Source organism: Oncorhynchus keta, chromosome 7 (genome assembly GCF_023373465.1).
Source record: "Oncorhynchus keta strain PuntledgeMale-10-30-2019 chromosome 7, Oket_V2, whole genome shotgun sequence".
NCBI lineage: Eukaryota > Metazoa > Chordata > Actinopteri > Salmoniformes > Salmonidae > Oncorhynchus > Oncorhynchus keta.
The window spans coordinates 1,280,576-1,295,440 of record NC_068427.1 but is presented as its reverse complement, the minus strand read 5'-3'; the positions used below and the strand labels follow the sequence as shown (position 1 = coordinate 1,295,440).

The following is a 14,865-nucleotide window of genomic DNA, read 5'->3' as shown; positions in this document are numbered from 1 at the left end:
ATAGGATGGAGGTCTGTTATTAGCCACCTCGTGCGTTTCCGTCGGTAGGATTAGTGGGGTTCCGTGTGGTAGAGGGGATGAATCCAAATCACACACACACAAAAAAATAGATATAGTTATAGAGGCCCAAGAAAAAAAAACAAGAAAAAAAATGTCCGATAGGTCTATTCAGATAGCAGCCGATAAGAAAGCTAACGGTTAGCGGACCACAGATGGGCGTTCAGGTAACGTCGCGACGGAGGAGCCAGCCGGATAACTCCTTCGGGTAGATAACGTCAGCAGTCCAGTTGTGAAGGCCCGGTGGGGCTCCGCGTTGGCAGTAAAACGGGTCCGGATAGGTAATTGTAGCCCAGGAGTGACTGATGGAACTCTTCAGCTGGCTAGCTCCGGAATAATTGATGTTTGCTCCGGAATCGACGAAGGCCGATAGTCACACGGATAGCAGCTAGTTAGCTACGAAATGGAAATGGAGAGAAAAATAGGTCCGGTATGTTCCGTTCCGAGCCGCGCCGTACAAAACTGGCAAACTTTGTCGAGCTAAAGGATAGCTAGCTGATGACCACAAACCATGGTTAGCTGAATACTAACAATTAGCCAGTAAAGAAGCTAACTGGCTTCTGATTAGCTTCTGGCTATCTTCTGGCTAGCTTCTGGATTAGCTTCTGGCGAGCTTCTGGTTAGCTTCTGGCTATCTTCTGGTTAGCTTCTGGCTATCTTGTGGTTAGCTTCTGGCTATCTTGTGGTTAGCTTCTGGCTATCTTCTGGCGAGCTTCTGGATTAGCTTCTGGTTAGCTTCTATGGAGGATTACAGATTTGAGGTAAATAATACTTTTTTTATAAATATAAATTGGTGAGGCGGATTACAGGAGACTGTTTTGACGATGAGTTTATGGAAAATAAAAAAATATATATAAAAAGGTATGCAAAAAAAGTTGTAAATATATATATATACGGGACACGACAAGACGAGGACAAAAGACGTCTGAACTGCTATGCCATCTTGGATGAATCTCTCTAGTCACCCCCAAAACCAATTCTTTCTTTGGCCGCCTATCCTGCTGCCAATGACTGGAACGAACTACAAAAATCTCTGAAATTGGAAACACTTATCTCCCTCACTAGCTTTAAGCACCAACTGTCAGAGCAGCTCACAGATTACTGCACCTGTACATAGCCCACCTATAATTTAGCCCAAACAACTACCTCTTTCCCTACTGTATTTATTTTATTTATTTATTTATTTTGCTCCTTTGCACCCCATTATTTTTATTTCTACTTTGCACATTCTTCCACTGCAAATCTACCATTCCAGTGTTTTACTTGCTATATTGTATTTACTTTGGCACCATGGCCTTTTTTTGCCTTTCCCACCCTTATCTCACCTTATTTGCTCACATCGTATATAGACTTGTTTATACTGTATTATTGACTGTATGTTTGTTTTACTCCATGTGTAACTCTGTCGTTGTATGTGTCAAACTGCTTTGCTTTATCTTGGCCAGGTCGCAATTGTAAATGACAACTTGTTCTCAACTTGCCTACCTGGTGAAATAAAGGTGAAATAAAAATAAATAAATAAACATTTGTACACACACATACATATATATATATATATATATAAAACCAGGAGCATAGGCCAGTCTGAGTATAGGCTTTGCAAGTTCGCTGTCATGCAGCAGGGCCAGAGATAAAAACAGCTTTGCGACAGGCATTCATTCTTGCACCTTTACAGCTAAGGAAATGTCTTGTCTCGAGCTAAAACTGTTACAAAAATATGACTCCTATAACCAGAGCTACATTTTCTTTCTTCCTGTGCAATTTGATATAATTTCACAAACGATGTCACAGGCAATTTTAAACTAATCCCTCTAATTATTGGTTTTATATTGCTCAGTCATGTTACCTAGCTAGCTGAGAATCTGGTAACTTGACAGTAGGCATCGGCACATTTTATTGGCACAAGTAGAAAGGAAAAGGGTCTGCTACTCAAGAGATGTGCTTCAAAGGTAGGATTCATATAAGCCAAACTATATAAAAAATCTTTCTCTTTCTGGTGCTCATTACATTCTGATGGTGCTTCACGTTTTTAAAGTTGGGAACAGTGTGTGTATGTTTGAGAGAGATTGTGTGTGTGTGTGTGTGTGTGTGTGTGTGTGTGTGTGTGTGTGTGTGTGTGTGTGTGTGTGTGTGTGTGTGTGTGTGTGTGTGTGTGTGTGTTTTTTACGAGAGAGGGAGACACAGAGAGAGACTGTGAGGGAGGGAAACTGTGTCTGTGTGTTAACTGAATAGTAGAACGTTTCATGCAGTGTTTTCCCCTCACTGCCACAATAACATGCAGATCATTATGCATGTATATTCCTTCCTCCCGTTCCTCCAGCCAAATCACAGGTAAACCTTTGTAAATATGGGCAGATTAGCCATTCTATGCAGTATTCTATTATACAGTGTGAAGTTAAATTCAGTTTGTGTTGTATTGAGTATACGTGTGAATATCAGTGACAGGTTTTTTTGTAGCACATGCACATAACGTTTACAAAATGGGAACAAGCTTCCAGGGGACGGGGCAAACAGGCCACAGACGTTTTTCCCCGTGGTCCTACTTGGTATCGTGATACTTGGCCTGGTATCGTATTATTAGTAAAATGTTATCGTGACAACACTAATTAAAGTAGCATCACGTTATACACTAACGGACTGCCCTTCTGACCTTCAGGCTCCATTTCAGGGCCCTAAACATCATGTGTTGCTGGACACTACAGGAGTGACCATCTATCGACGTTGCCCCATCGACCAGCATCAACTCATACAGTCTGCTCACAAAGACAAAGGCACAGCTCAGGGAGCTGCCGCTGGTACTGGACTCTTCTTCACGCTGATTTTAATTGGCACATTCGTCATGCAAAGGAAGAAGTCAGCTTTGCAAGCACACTATGACAGTAGAGCCCAAGGGAAGTCTCAGAGGGTTTGCAGGTCCAGAGACCCACTACTAATGCAATACAGATAAGAGGAACACCACATCTGTGAGAAAGGAGTAGGAGAGTAGAAGCTGCAGGGAGAATAGAAAATATATAGATAGAGGGAGAGAGCGGTAGAGACGCAGGGGGTAGAGAGTCAGTGGAAGGGATAAGGGAGGGAGTGGAGAAACAGATAAGCGGGGTTGGATGGAAAGAAGGAAGGAAAGAGGGGAGATGAAACATATTGTATCATGTATTATCCATTGTCCTGTCATTTCACGTTAGTGACGATTCCTACCTCTGCCAATATGAGATGTTGGTGTAACAACTCCCAATACAAGTTGTCTTCGAAAATATTTAGCTATACCTAGCCACTTCCTGACAAACTTACTGTAGATTCACCTCAAACACTGATCAATACCTGAACAGCCATCATCATCTTAAGCCAAGGTCCCTGCTGATCCAGTCTCCCTAGGCGTCCTTTATCAAAGGCTGCCCCTGGGAATTAAACCCACCATTAAGTCTCTATGGACTGTATGTCTCCAACCCAGACGGTTCACATGGCCCCAAATTAAAGTATCATAAATGCATACAAATATATGGAACAAGGTCTCCATCAGGAATGCTCTGATAATGACCTCCCGAATTCCACTTGGGACTGCTCTGTGGTATAGCTATGGCCCTTCAGTGTGTGTGTATGCATGTGTGTATTTAAGTGTGTGTGTGTGTGTGCGCGTGTTTGTGTGTGTGTGTGTGTGTGCGTGTTTGTGTGTGTGTGTGCGTATATGCATGTGTATTTGAGTGTGTGTGTACGAGAGTGATATCTGGTAGTTTGCTCTGAGAGCTAGGAAGGAGACGCTCTCCTTTCCTACTCTCACATCCACAGAAGTCTGAATCTCATCACAACATTGGAAGGAGAATGACATCAAAATTCTGAGTGACCAGTAACAACCAGATATTAGAGGAAATAAAAGCAACATTGTGAACTGATACACAGAATGCCATTAAACTGCTGAAAGACAGTCATGGGCAAATATTAGAGAAAATTACAGCAACATCATGGCATGACATCCAATGTATTACAGCAGAGAAAATGGCCAACCCCACGTTTTATGGAGTTACAGAACACACATTACAGACAGGGTGAAAACTACACCTTGAAGAGCAAGCCGGAGCCGTTATCACAATAGCATTTTGGAGAAAATAAAACACTGAGGTGCTAGAAAGCGAGTCATACGCCAATACAGATGGATGACAAATGACATTCAACCAAAAATCCAAGTATGACTCAAGACAAAATACTACATTACATTCATTCAAGGACATACAAAACATGTACAGTGAGCACAACAACCCACCAATTAAACACAGATAAGAGAGCCCAGTTCAAGAATCATTAAACGATAACACGATATTTCACAGCATGTCCAAGAATCACATGAGCATGGAGCTTTAGCTACACACACATACACAAAAACGTGTGTACACACACTCACACACAGGCAGTGTGGGTTGACTAGCTAGCTAACACGGCTGCTGAATGGGCATCCTGCCGTTGAATAGCATCCATTGATTCTCTCAGATCAAACCCACTTCCTCCTCTCAACTATACTGCACGTAACCCTCAAGGGCTGAAAGTGTGTGTGTGCGTGTGTGTATGCCTGCACACTAATGCATGTTTGTGCATGCTAGGACATTAGGGGTTGGTGAGTACACAGCCCCCTCAGACACATCCCCCCATAAGAGGATACATTTAGCTGAATTACGGCGCTTAATGGAATAAAGACATGGCGGCTAGTAGGTTTAAGCGCATTGGTGTCAGGTCCTGTCCTGTCCATGAGACACAGGATGCCACGGCAGGCCGTGACCCAAGGCCACACCAGTATTAAGTCAGTATGACATGAAAGCGGTGTTAACCACCTCTTGCTAAGCTTCACAGAGAGAGCTCTGTCCCGAATGACAGCCACTATCAGTGCGAGATCTCAGGGATGAGAAATGGAGAGGTAATGTCATTTATCTGTGCGCTTCTACTAATGTTCGCTCCCAGGGAAGTACAAAATTGAGATAAAAGCAAGCTTTGGCGCTGGATGTGCTGATAAGCTCGCAGGATTGGACATGAGAGCATCGAGCTGAAACGCATTAGGCATATCCATGTGCTTTATCTCAGTATCTTCATTTATGTAGGTAATATAGAGCATATTTGTTTGAATGAGGTAAAAGCAATACAAAAAAATCAATCAATGGATGGCTAGTTTGTTGCAATTTTGTTATAGATCGGTAATAAACTGAAGCATAAGCCGTAAAGTACAGCATCATTCACTGGATTTATGTTATTAATAAGGGTATTTAAATCTGTGTGTTGTCAATGGCTATACCATCAATGAAGTGGAATACATAAAACAGCCACCATGATTGAGAGTGACATTCGGTTTTATGAGAAGCGGTAAATTGTCTTCACTATACATCGTAGTCCCCTCCCTCTTGATAGCTAGTGGGTTTTGGTGTCCAGCCACCAATCAGCGAGTTATAAAAGCACATTTCTGAGTCGAAGCACTGAAAGGATGTTGAAACACTGACTGGTGTAGACTACAAAAAACACATTTTTAAATTAAATTTTTGTTACACTCCTTCACATGAAAAACAACAAACAGGCATCCCCGCCATGAAAATAATTCTACAACCAAATGAGGTTGCAATAATAATATGCCATTTCATAATGACCGCTGCATATGAACAGAAGAATATGCAACTTTTTCCTGAAATAATTTTTCTGAGAATAAAACATTGAACAATGTCTTACCTTGAAGTTGCAGATGCACGTCACTGTCTCTCCAATTCTCAGACACTCTCCGTCAAACTTGCAGGTGTTGGTGTCACACAAAAAGAGGTCTGTGTCCCGGTCATCAAAACCTGCCATGTAAAAACACAAAACTTTAGCTGAATACATAAACATACTGAAGCAAAAATGGCACCCTATTCTCTATTAAGGTTTCTTCTACTGTCCCATTTACACAGAGGGTTGTACATGGAACCCAGAGGAGTTATTCTACCTTTTTTGAAGAGTGTACAGTCGCATTGAGATGAAAATATTTTGGGGTGAATAAGACTTCCTAAATTTAGAACCTACTGAATGGCACCAATAACAGCTTTTTAAAGGATACATTTTGTAATACTCCCATTAAACATAAACCATTGCAAAAAAAGCTAGGTCAATTGGAAAAACAACTGGACAACCACACACTGGTTGAATCAACATTGTTTCCACATGGAAATAACGTGGACGAGATGTTGAATTGATGTTTGTGCCCAGTGGGGACTGGTGAAATCAATGTCTTCCATTAGTCATGCTACATTTTATAACAACATAGTTTGTCTTTGTCTTTAGGGATGGAAGTTCTGTCTGTCTTTATATAACAAGGTTGACCCCAGGCATTGTCCCGAGGAGGCAAAAACTGTGTTACAAAGGACACTACCCCACTGGGCACACACTGATTTAATTAATATTGTTTCCACGTCATTTGAATGACATAACGTTGAACCACTGTTGGATAGACGTTGAATTGACGTCAGTGCCCAGTGGGGTGGGTGCATCCCAAATGGCACGCTATTCCCTTTATATTGTACTACTTTAGACCAGGACCTATTGGGCTCTTGTCAAAAGTAATGCACTGTATAGGGAATAGGGTGCCATTTGGAACGTAATGTTGGATTTTATACAATTCAGTCTGAATTAGGTAAATCAAATGACTCAGAAGAAGCATCCCAAATCGAATCAAGCAGTCTCATGGGCATGAGACAGGACAGAAAGCTCCAGGCTATTATTTTACCTGAGCCCATTGCTTACAAATAGCCCCCGCATGTCAAAGTGGTCTTAAAAGCGTCCATTTGAAACCGAGAAGCCGTAGTCTTTTATACAACACATTGACAAAAAAGGAGCTATTATTTGGGACGAAAACAAAGTTAGGTAGAGTGAAGTCGAGGCTCTTCCGGAGAAGAAGAGGAGAATGGTTATCCTCATTATAATACATAAAACCTGCATTAATAGATAATTAGGCCTGGCCTTCTTTTGTGTTTTGTCCAACATTCACTCATTTTTGTCATACAACCTTAGCTCAGAAAATGTTGGACAATTGACGTGGACAAATGCATGTGTGTTTCACGTTTTGAGATTAAAGATAAGAGATTATCAACATTTTTGAAAGAGGATTCAATGTAGTTATGCATAACCTAAGCTATCACTTTTTGATATGGTTTACTCAACAAAAAAAAAAAGCCAATTTAGTCATAAGAGCAATTTCTGCTTGACATTTCTTCCAAAATAAAATGAAAACAGCAATAATCTGAGGCATGCACTTGGCCTCTAAAAGCTCTGCAATTAATGTGTTGTTGATTGTTAGCCAGCGACATGACAATGTTGTTTTCAAGAGGTGATGGGTAGTAAGGTGATGGATTAAACATTGCGACAGCACTTCCGTCCCGAGTGCTGCCCAACTCTCCTGCCATCAGACTAAATGCTCTCTTCTCTGGATGGTGCTCATTGCTCAGAGGAAAGGAGTCTAGCATGCTAAAATAGCCAACCTGCTATTTACATGGGTTCTTAATGGGCAGCAAGTGTTAGCTCTTAGCGGCTCCACATAATCATACAGCCAGAAGCAGCAGTATGGACATCGGAGTGACACTTGGATTATATGGCTGCTGTACTGAAGCACTTATGAGACGAGAGCCCTATGAGTTGCCATGGGAAAGTGGCAAGGGGCTGACACATGGGTGACACTCACGCGGAGAGGAATGGTGGCAGTCATGCTACAGGCTAATTCACTTCTTGGAAAGAAACAGAGGTGTTCACATGTTCCCAGCACACTAACAATAGCCTGCTTAGTCCCAGAAACCTTATTCACCAACAAGTCTTTAGAAATGCCCACATAAAGAATACAATACTCCAAAATTAAACTTGTCAGCCTTTTTCATACCTTGGGAGTGTTCTAAAGTCAGGCGATCCCATGGTATTTTTGCCATATATAGTTGGGGTGATTCCTCACAAAACTAGAACAAAATAAATTTGTTGACACATATTTGACATTTGTACCTTAAAGCATGGTTGAGAAATAATTCATTGAAGTTGGAATATGTGTGACTTTTTTGCCTGACCCAGGCCTCAAAGACTCCATAATGTTTCATCTTCAATTGATTTATGATTATTGAAAATTAAAAACATGAATATTGAAAACATAACATTTTTCATTTGTCACATTTACACAATATATATATATATATATTTGAACATTCCAGAGTGTGATCTCTGTTACTTACGTAATAACAAAAGTTTATCTAAATACTTTGTTATATACCCTTTGTTGGCAATGACAGAGGTCAAACGTTTTCTGTAAGTCTTCAAACGGTTTTCACACACTGTTGCTGGTATTTTGGCCTATTCCTCCATGCAGATCTCCTCTAGAGCAGTGATGTTTTGGGGCTGTTGCTGGGCAACACAGACGTTCAACTCCCTCCAAAGATTTTCTATGGGGTTGAGATCTGGAGACTGGCTAGGCCACTCCAGGACCTTGAAATGCTTCTTACGATAGCAAAATAGCATACATCTCGAAATCTGCTAAGTAATCCACAATCACCTCAAAAACACTCCTTTGAAACATAAACTTGACCCGCCCTCAAAGATGGAGCTGTTTCTCTTTTACCGTTGACAGAAAACAATTAGCCTAAATCACTTCAAGTTGTGTTTCCTTGGGTAATATGTTAGAATACATGGCATGCAAGTTGCATAAGGATTTACTAAGCAGGTGTCAAATGTGACACATGAGCAGAGCCCTAGGAGTTTATGGAGGTAATTTATCCTACTTGTCAAAAGTAGCTCTTGGAATGCAATAAACTGCCTTTAGAAATGGCACCACATTAAGATCAATATATGAAATAATATATAACTCAGCATAGGAGTACTGTACATATGTTTATATACACTACAGGCATATCAAACAGACAAGTTAATTGTAGAAAAATTCCCTTGAAAAACCCCAACTGTTTGCAGGACAACATTTTGAAAGATAAACATGATAATAGAAAAGATTTCAAATATACTTAGGGAGCAATTACTACACTTCAATTGTTGACTGTAAATTGATGAAATAGTACATTTCATATGAAGACACAAAGACAGTAACAATCAATCTCAAATTAATGTAAACCCCACTGTAGGATTAGTCAGAATGTTTTGTATTTTAAAGCTGAGATCCACCCCCGACAATGTGTTATTGTTTTGTTTTTGAAAAGGAGATGAGCATCCAACAATGTAAAAAAACAAAAAACAATTGCAATACATACTCTGCTGTATTATCCCGCGTGCAGTGATGTACAATGATGTTCGATGAAAAAAAAAAACATTGTTCCATGTTTGGAGTAACGTTTTTGTAATATCGCAAATGGACGTGGCAGTTTCACCGAAACAGATTTCAACTTTAAGGACAGGTGTGGTTATGTGTCAATATCTAATGTCAAAGTCCGTAAGGGTGAGGGGAAAGCTTGTACGACAACTAGTTTCTACAGCTTGTGAGGTGTGGTGGTTTTAATGCTCCTGAGTGCACCCGCAGTGCAGTCTGCATTTATCTGTGAATGAATGTGGACCAAAGAGTCAAATAGATACCAGATAGGAATACAGACTCAATAGCTGTGCTTTGCTGACTGTCAGACACAAAAAGCAAGTCACAGTCATAGCGGTTACATAATCAGATAAATTACTGCACAGTCAGACCCAAAGCCACAGTCACATAGACTCAAAGACACAGTCAGAGCTACAGACTGCCAACATCTAGGACATTCAGTCGTGAAGCTGAAAGTGTCTGGTGTTCTCACAGTTTTAGGCTGAAAGTATTGCAATCCACGTATTATCTGAAAAAACGGAAATAAAAAAGAATGGATGAGAAACTTTTTTTTTTTCAAAAGACATTGAATCTCAGAACTTGCCGTGTTTCTTTTTGAGACATTCTTGGATTTCTCGAAAATCACAAATTAACAAGACTCAAATATATAGCCCAATCTGGAAAACTAAAGGTACAATTCATACAGTATGTGCAGGCTTGAGGTTGTGTCTCCCTGACAGACATTTATGGGTTGGTCCAGCCTAGAATTTCAGGTACAGTAGCAGTAACAGTTCTCGGTGTTGCTCAGTGTATTTTGACCTTGTGATACACTACTGGCTTCGGGAACAATATGAATCGGTGAGCTGCTTGTAGTTAACATTTGCTAACTGCAAAAAGCACTAAGGAAACAAATTAAATTAAATCAAATGTTTTATTTGTCATGTGCTGAATACAACAACAACAAAAATATATACAACAAAAAATATCTAGTTAACAGAAGAAAGGAAGACAAAATAAGGACAAAAGAAGGACAGAAGAAAAAGGAAAGAAAGAGGACAACAAAGTGAAACAGTCAGCACTTCTATTGTAACTTCGTATTTCGTCGTCCTAACGTAGTCTACACTGCTATCTGCCCAGCAGCTAGCCAGCTAGCAAACGTCCACCGTCTACCGAATAGCAGCACTGTAGAAACTATTACACTCAACTGAACGACTTGATTAGTGTAGTGTTAGCTAGCTACATAGTTGTCTTTGCTGTCTTCGTATCCAAGATAATTGTGTAGTTTAGAGCGTGTAGTCTTAGAGTGATTATCTTAATTTACCGAGGTTAGCTAGCCAGCTATTTGTCGTCCTTAACGTAGGAGACACTGCTAGCTAGCCAACAGCTAGCCAACGTCTACTGAATAGAACTTCCGCACTCAACAACCCGGTCGCATTCTGCTTCGCTCCACAGGTAGTATCACATTTTCATTTAATTTCATTACACAGCACAACGGTTTGATTTGTTTGATCGTAGCTAGCTACATAGCTAGCTACATAGCCGTCTGTGTATCAAAGATAATTGTGTAGTCTAGAGCGTTTTTCTAGGTTAGCTAGCCAGCTATTGTCGTTCTTTTAACGCAACGTAACGTAATCAACACTGCTAGCTAGCCAGCTAGCCCCCGAATAGCAGCACTGTAGAAACTATTACACTCAACGGAACGACTTGATTAGTGTAGTGTCAACAACGCAGCCACTGCCAGCTAGCCTACAAAGTCAACAACGCAGCCACTGCCAGCTAGCCTACTTCAGCAGTACTGTATCATTTTAATCATTTTAGTCAATAAGATTCTTGCTACGTAAGCTTAACTTTCTGAACATTCGAGACGTGTAGTCCACTTGTCATTCCAATCTCCTTGCATTAGCGTAGCCTCTTCTGTAGCCTGTCAACTATGTGTCTGTCTATCCCTGTTCTCTCCTCTCTGCACAGACCATACAAACGCTCCACACCGCGTGGCCGCGGCCACCCTAATCTGGTGGTCCCAGCGCGCACGACCCACGTGGAGTTCCAGGTCTCCGGTAGCCTCTGGAACTGCCGATCTGCGGCCAACAAGGCAGAGTTAATCTCAGCCTATGCCTCCCTCCAGTCCCTCGACTTCTTGGCACTGACGGAAACATGGATCACCACAGATAACACTGCTACTCCTACTGCTCTCTCTTCGTCCGCTCACGTGTTCTCGCACACCCCGAGAGCTTCTGGTCAGCGGGGTGGTGGCACCGGGATCCTCATCTCTCCCAAGTGGTCATTCTCTCTTTCTCCCCTTACCCATCTGTCTATCGCCTCCTTTGAATTTCATGCTGTCACAGTTACCAGCCCTTTCAAGCTTAACATCCTTATCATTTATCGCCCTCCAGGTCCCCTCGGAGAGTTCATCAATGAGCTTGATGCCTTGATAAGCTCCTTTCCTGAGGACGGCTCACCTCTCACAGTTCTGGGCGACTTTAACCTTCCCACGTCTACCATTGACACATTCCTCTCTGCCTCCTTCTTTCCACTCCTCTCCTCTTTTGACCTCACCCTCTCACCTTCCCCCCCTACTCACAAGGCAGGCAATACGCTCGACCTCATCTTTACTAGATGCTGTTCTTCCACTAACCTCATTGCAACTCCCCTCCAAGTCTCCGACCACTACCTTGTATCCTTTTCCCTCTCGCTCTCATCCAACACTTCCCACACTGCCCCTACTCGGATGGTATCGCGCCGTCCCAACCTTCGCTCTCTCTCCCCCGCTACTCTCTCCTCTTCCATCCTATCATCTCTTCCCTCTGCTCAAACCTTCTCCAACCTATCTCCTGATTCTGCCTCCTCAACCCTCCTCTCCTCCCTTTCTGCATCCTTTGACTCTCTATGTCCCCTATCCTCCAGGCCGGCTCGGTCCTCCCCTCCCGCTCCGTGGCTCGACGACTCATTGCGAGCTCACAGAACAGGGCTCCGGGCAGCCGAGCGGAAATGGAGGAAAACTCGCCTCCCTGCGGACCTGGCATCCTTTCACTCCCTCCTCTCTACATTTTCCTCCTCTGTCTCTGCTGCTAAAGCCACTTTCTACCACTCTAAATTCCAAGCATCTGCCTCTAACCCTAGGAAGCTCTTTGCCACCTTCTCCTCCCTCCTGAATCCTCCCCCCTCCTCCCTCTCTGCAGATGACTTCGTCAACCATTTTGAAAAGAAGGTGACGACATCCGATCCTCGTTTGCTAAGTCAAACGACACCGCTGGTTCTGCTCACACTGCCCTACCCTGTGCTCTGACCTCTTTCTCCCCTCTCTCTCCAGATGAAATCTCGCGTCTTGTGACGGCCGGCCGCCCAACAACCTGCCCGCTTGACCCTATCCCCTCCTCTCTTCTCCAGACCATTTCCGGAGACCTTCTCCCTTACCTCACCTCGCTCATCAACTCATCCCTGACCGCTGGCTACGTCCCTTCCGTCTTCAAGAGAGCGAGAGTTGCACCCCTTCTGAAAAAACCTACACTCGATCCCTCCGATGTCAACAACTACAGACCAGTATCCCTTCTTTCTTTTCTCTCCAAAACTCTTGAACGTGCTGTCCTTGGCCAGCTCTCCCGCTATCTCTCTCAGAATGACCTTCTTGATCCAAATCAGTCAGGTTTCAAGACTAGTCATTCAACTAAGACTGCTCTTCTCTGTATCACGGAGGCGCTCCGCACTGCTCAAGCTAACTCTCTCTCCTCTGCTCTCATCCTTCTAGACCTATCGGCTGCCTTCGATACTGTGAACCATCAGATCCTCCTCTCCACCCTCTCCGAGTTGGGCATCTCCGGCGCGGCCCACGTTTGGATTGCGTCCTACCTGACAGGTCGCTCCTACCAGGTGGCGTGGCGAGAATCTGTCTCCTCACCACGCGCTCTCACCACTGGTGTCCCCCAGGGCTCTGTTCTAGGCCCTCTCCTATTCTCGCTATACACCAAGTCACTTGGCTCTGTCATAACCTCACATGGTCTCTCCTATCATTGCTATGCAGACGACACACAATTAATCTTCTCCTTTCCCCTTCCGATGACCAGGTGGCGAATCGCATCTCTGCATGTCTGGCAGACGTATCAGTGTGGATGACGGATCACCACCTCAAGCTGAACCTCGGCAAGACGGAGCTGCTCTTCCTCCCGGGGAAGGACTGCCCGTTCCATGATCTCGCCATCACGGTTGACAACTCCATTGTGTCCTCCTCCCAGAGCGCTAAGAACCTTGGCTTGATCCTGGACAACACCCTGTCGTTCTCAACTAACATCAAGGCGGTGGCCCGTTCCTGTAGGTTCATGCTCTACAACATCCGCAGAGTACGACCCTGCCTCACACAGGAAGCGGCGCAGGTCCTAATCCAGGCACTTGTCATCTCCCATCTGGATTACTGCAACTCGCTGTTGGCTGGGCTCCCTGCCTGTGCCATTAAACCCCTACAACTCATCCAGAACGCCGCAGCCCTTCTGGTGTTCAACCTTCCCAAGTTCAACCTTCCCGCTCCTCCGCTCTCTCCACTGGCTTCCAGTTGAAGCTCGCATCCGCTACAAGACCATGGTGCTTGCCTACGGAGCTGTGAGGGGAACGGCACCTCAGTACCTCCAGGCTCTGATCAGGCCCTACACCCAAACAAGGGCACTGCGTTCATCCACCTCTGGCCTGCTCGCCTCCCTACCACTGAGGAAGTACAGTTCCCGCTCAGCCCAGTCAAAACTGTTCGCTGCTCTGGCCCCCCAATGGTGGAACAAACTCCCTCACGACGCCAGGACAGCGGAGTCAATCACCACCTTCCGGAGACACCTGAAACCCCACCTCTTTAAGGAATACCTAGGATAGGATAAAGTAATCCTTCTCACCCCCCCTCCCCTTAAAAGATTTAGATGCACTATTGTAAAGTGGCTGTTCCACTGGATGTCATAAGGTGAATGCACCAATTTGTAAGTCGCTCTGGATAAGAGCGTCTGCTAAATGACTTAAATGTTAATGTTAAATGTACAACAAGTGAAGACTTTACAGTGAAATGCTTACTTACGAGCCCTTTCCCAACAGTACAGTTAAAAAGTAAGAAGATTAACAAATAGATAAAAAGATAATAACACAACTTAATAACAATTGCAAGGCTACATGCAAGCTATATACAAGGAGTACCGGTTCCGAGTCAGTGTGCTGGGGTACGAGGTAGTTTGGGTCATATGTACATGTAGGTTTGGTTAGGTGATTGACTGAAGTACTATGTACAACTTCAACAAGCATTTCTCAACGGCTGACCATGCCTTCCGCCTGGCTACTCCAACCTCGGCCAACAGCTCCGCCCCCCCCGCAGCTACTCGCCCAAGCCTCTCCAGGTTCTCCTTTACCCAAATCCAGATAGCAGATGTTCTGAAAGAGCTGCAAAACCTGGACCCGTACAAATCAGCTGGGATTGACAATCTGGACCCTCTATTTCTGAAACTATCCGCCGCCATTGTCGCAACCCCTATTACCAGCCTGTTCAACCTCTCTTTCATATCGTCTGAGATCCCCAAGGA

The 14,865-nt window shown here is 43.6% G+C and overlaps 1 protein-coding gene across 1 annotated transcript in view; it reads right to left on the bottom strand.

Annotated features, from left to right (window-relative positions):
- tmeff2a (transmembrane protein with EGF-like and two follistatin-like domains 2a) overlaps window positions 1-14,865 on the bottom strand; it is a 135,465-nt gene that overhangs the window by 111,960 nt on the left and 8,640 nt on the right. Inside the window, exon 2 of the mRNA XM_052521840.1 lies at window positions 5,755-5,864. Coding sequence (XP_052377800.1) covers window positions 5,755-5,864 — 110 coding nt within the window. The remainder of the gene's footprint in view (window positions 1-5,754; window positions 5,865-14,865) is intronic.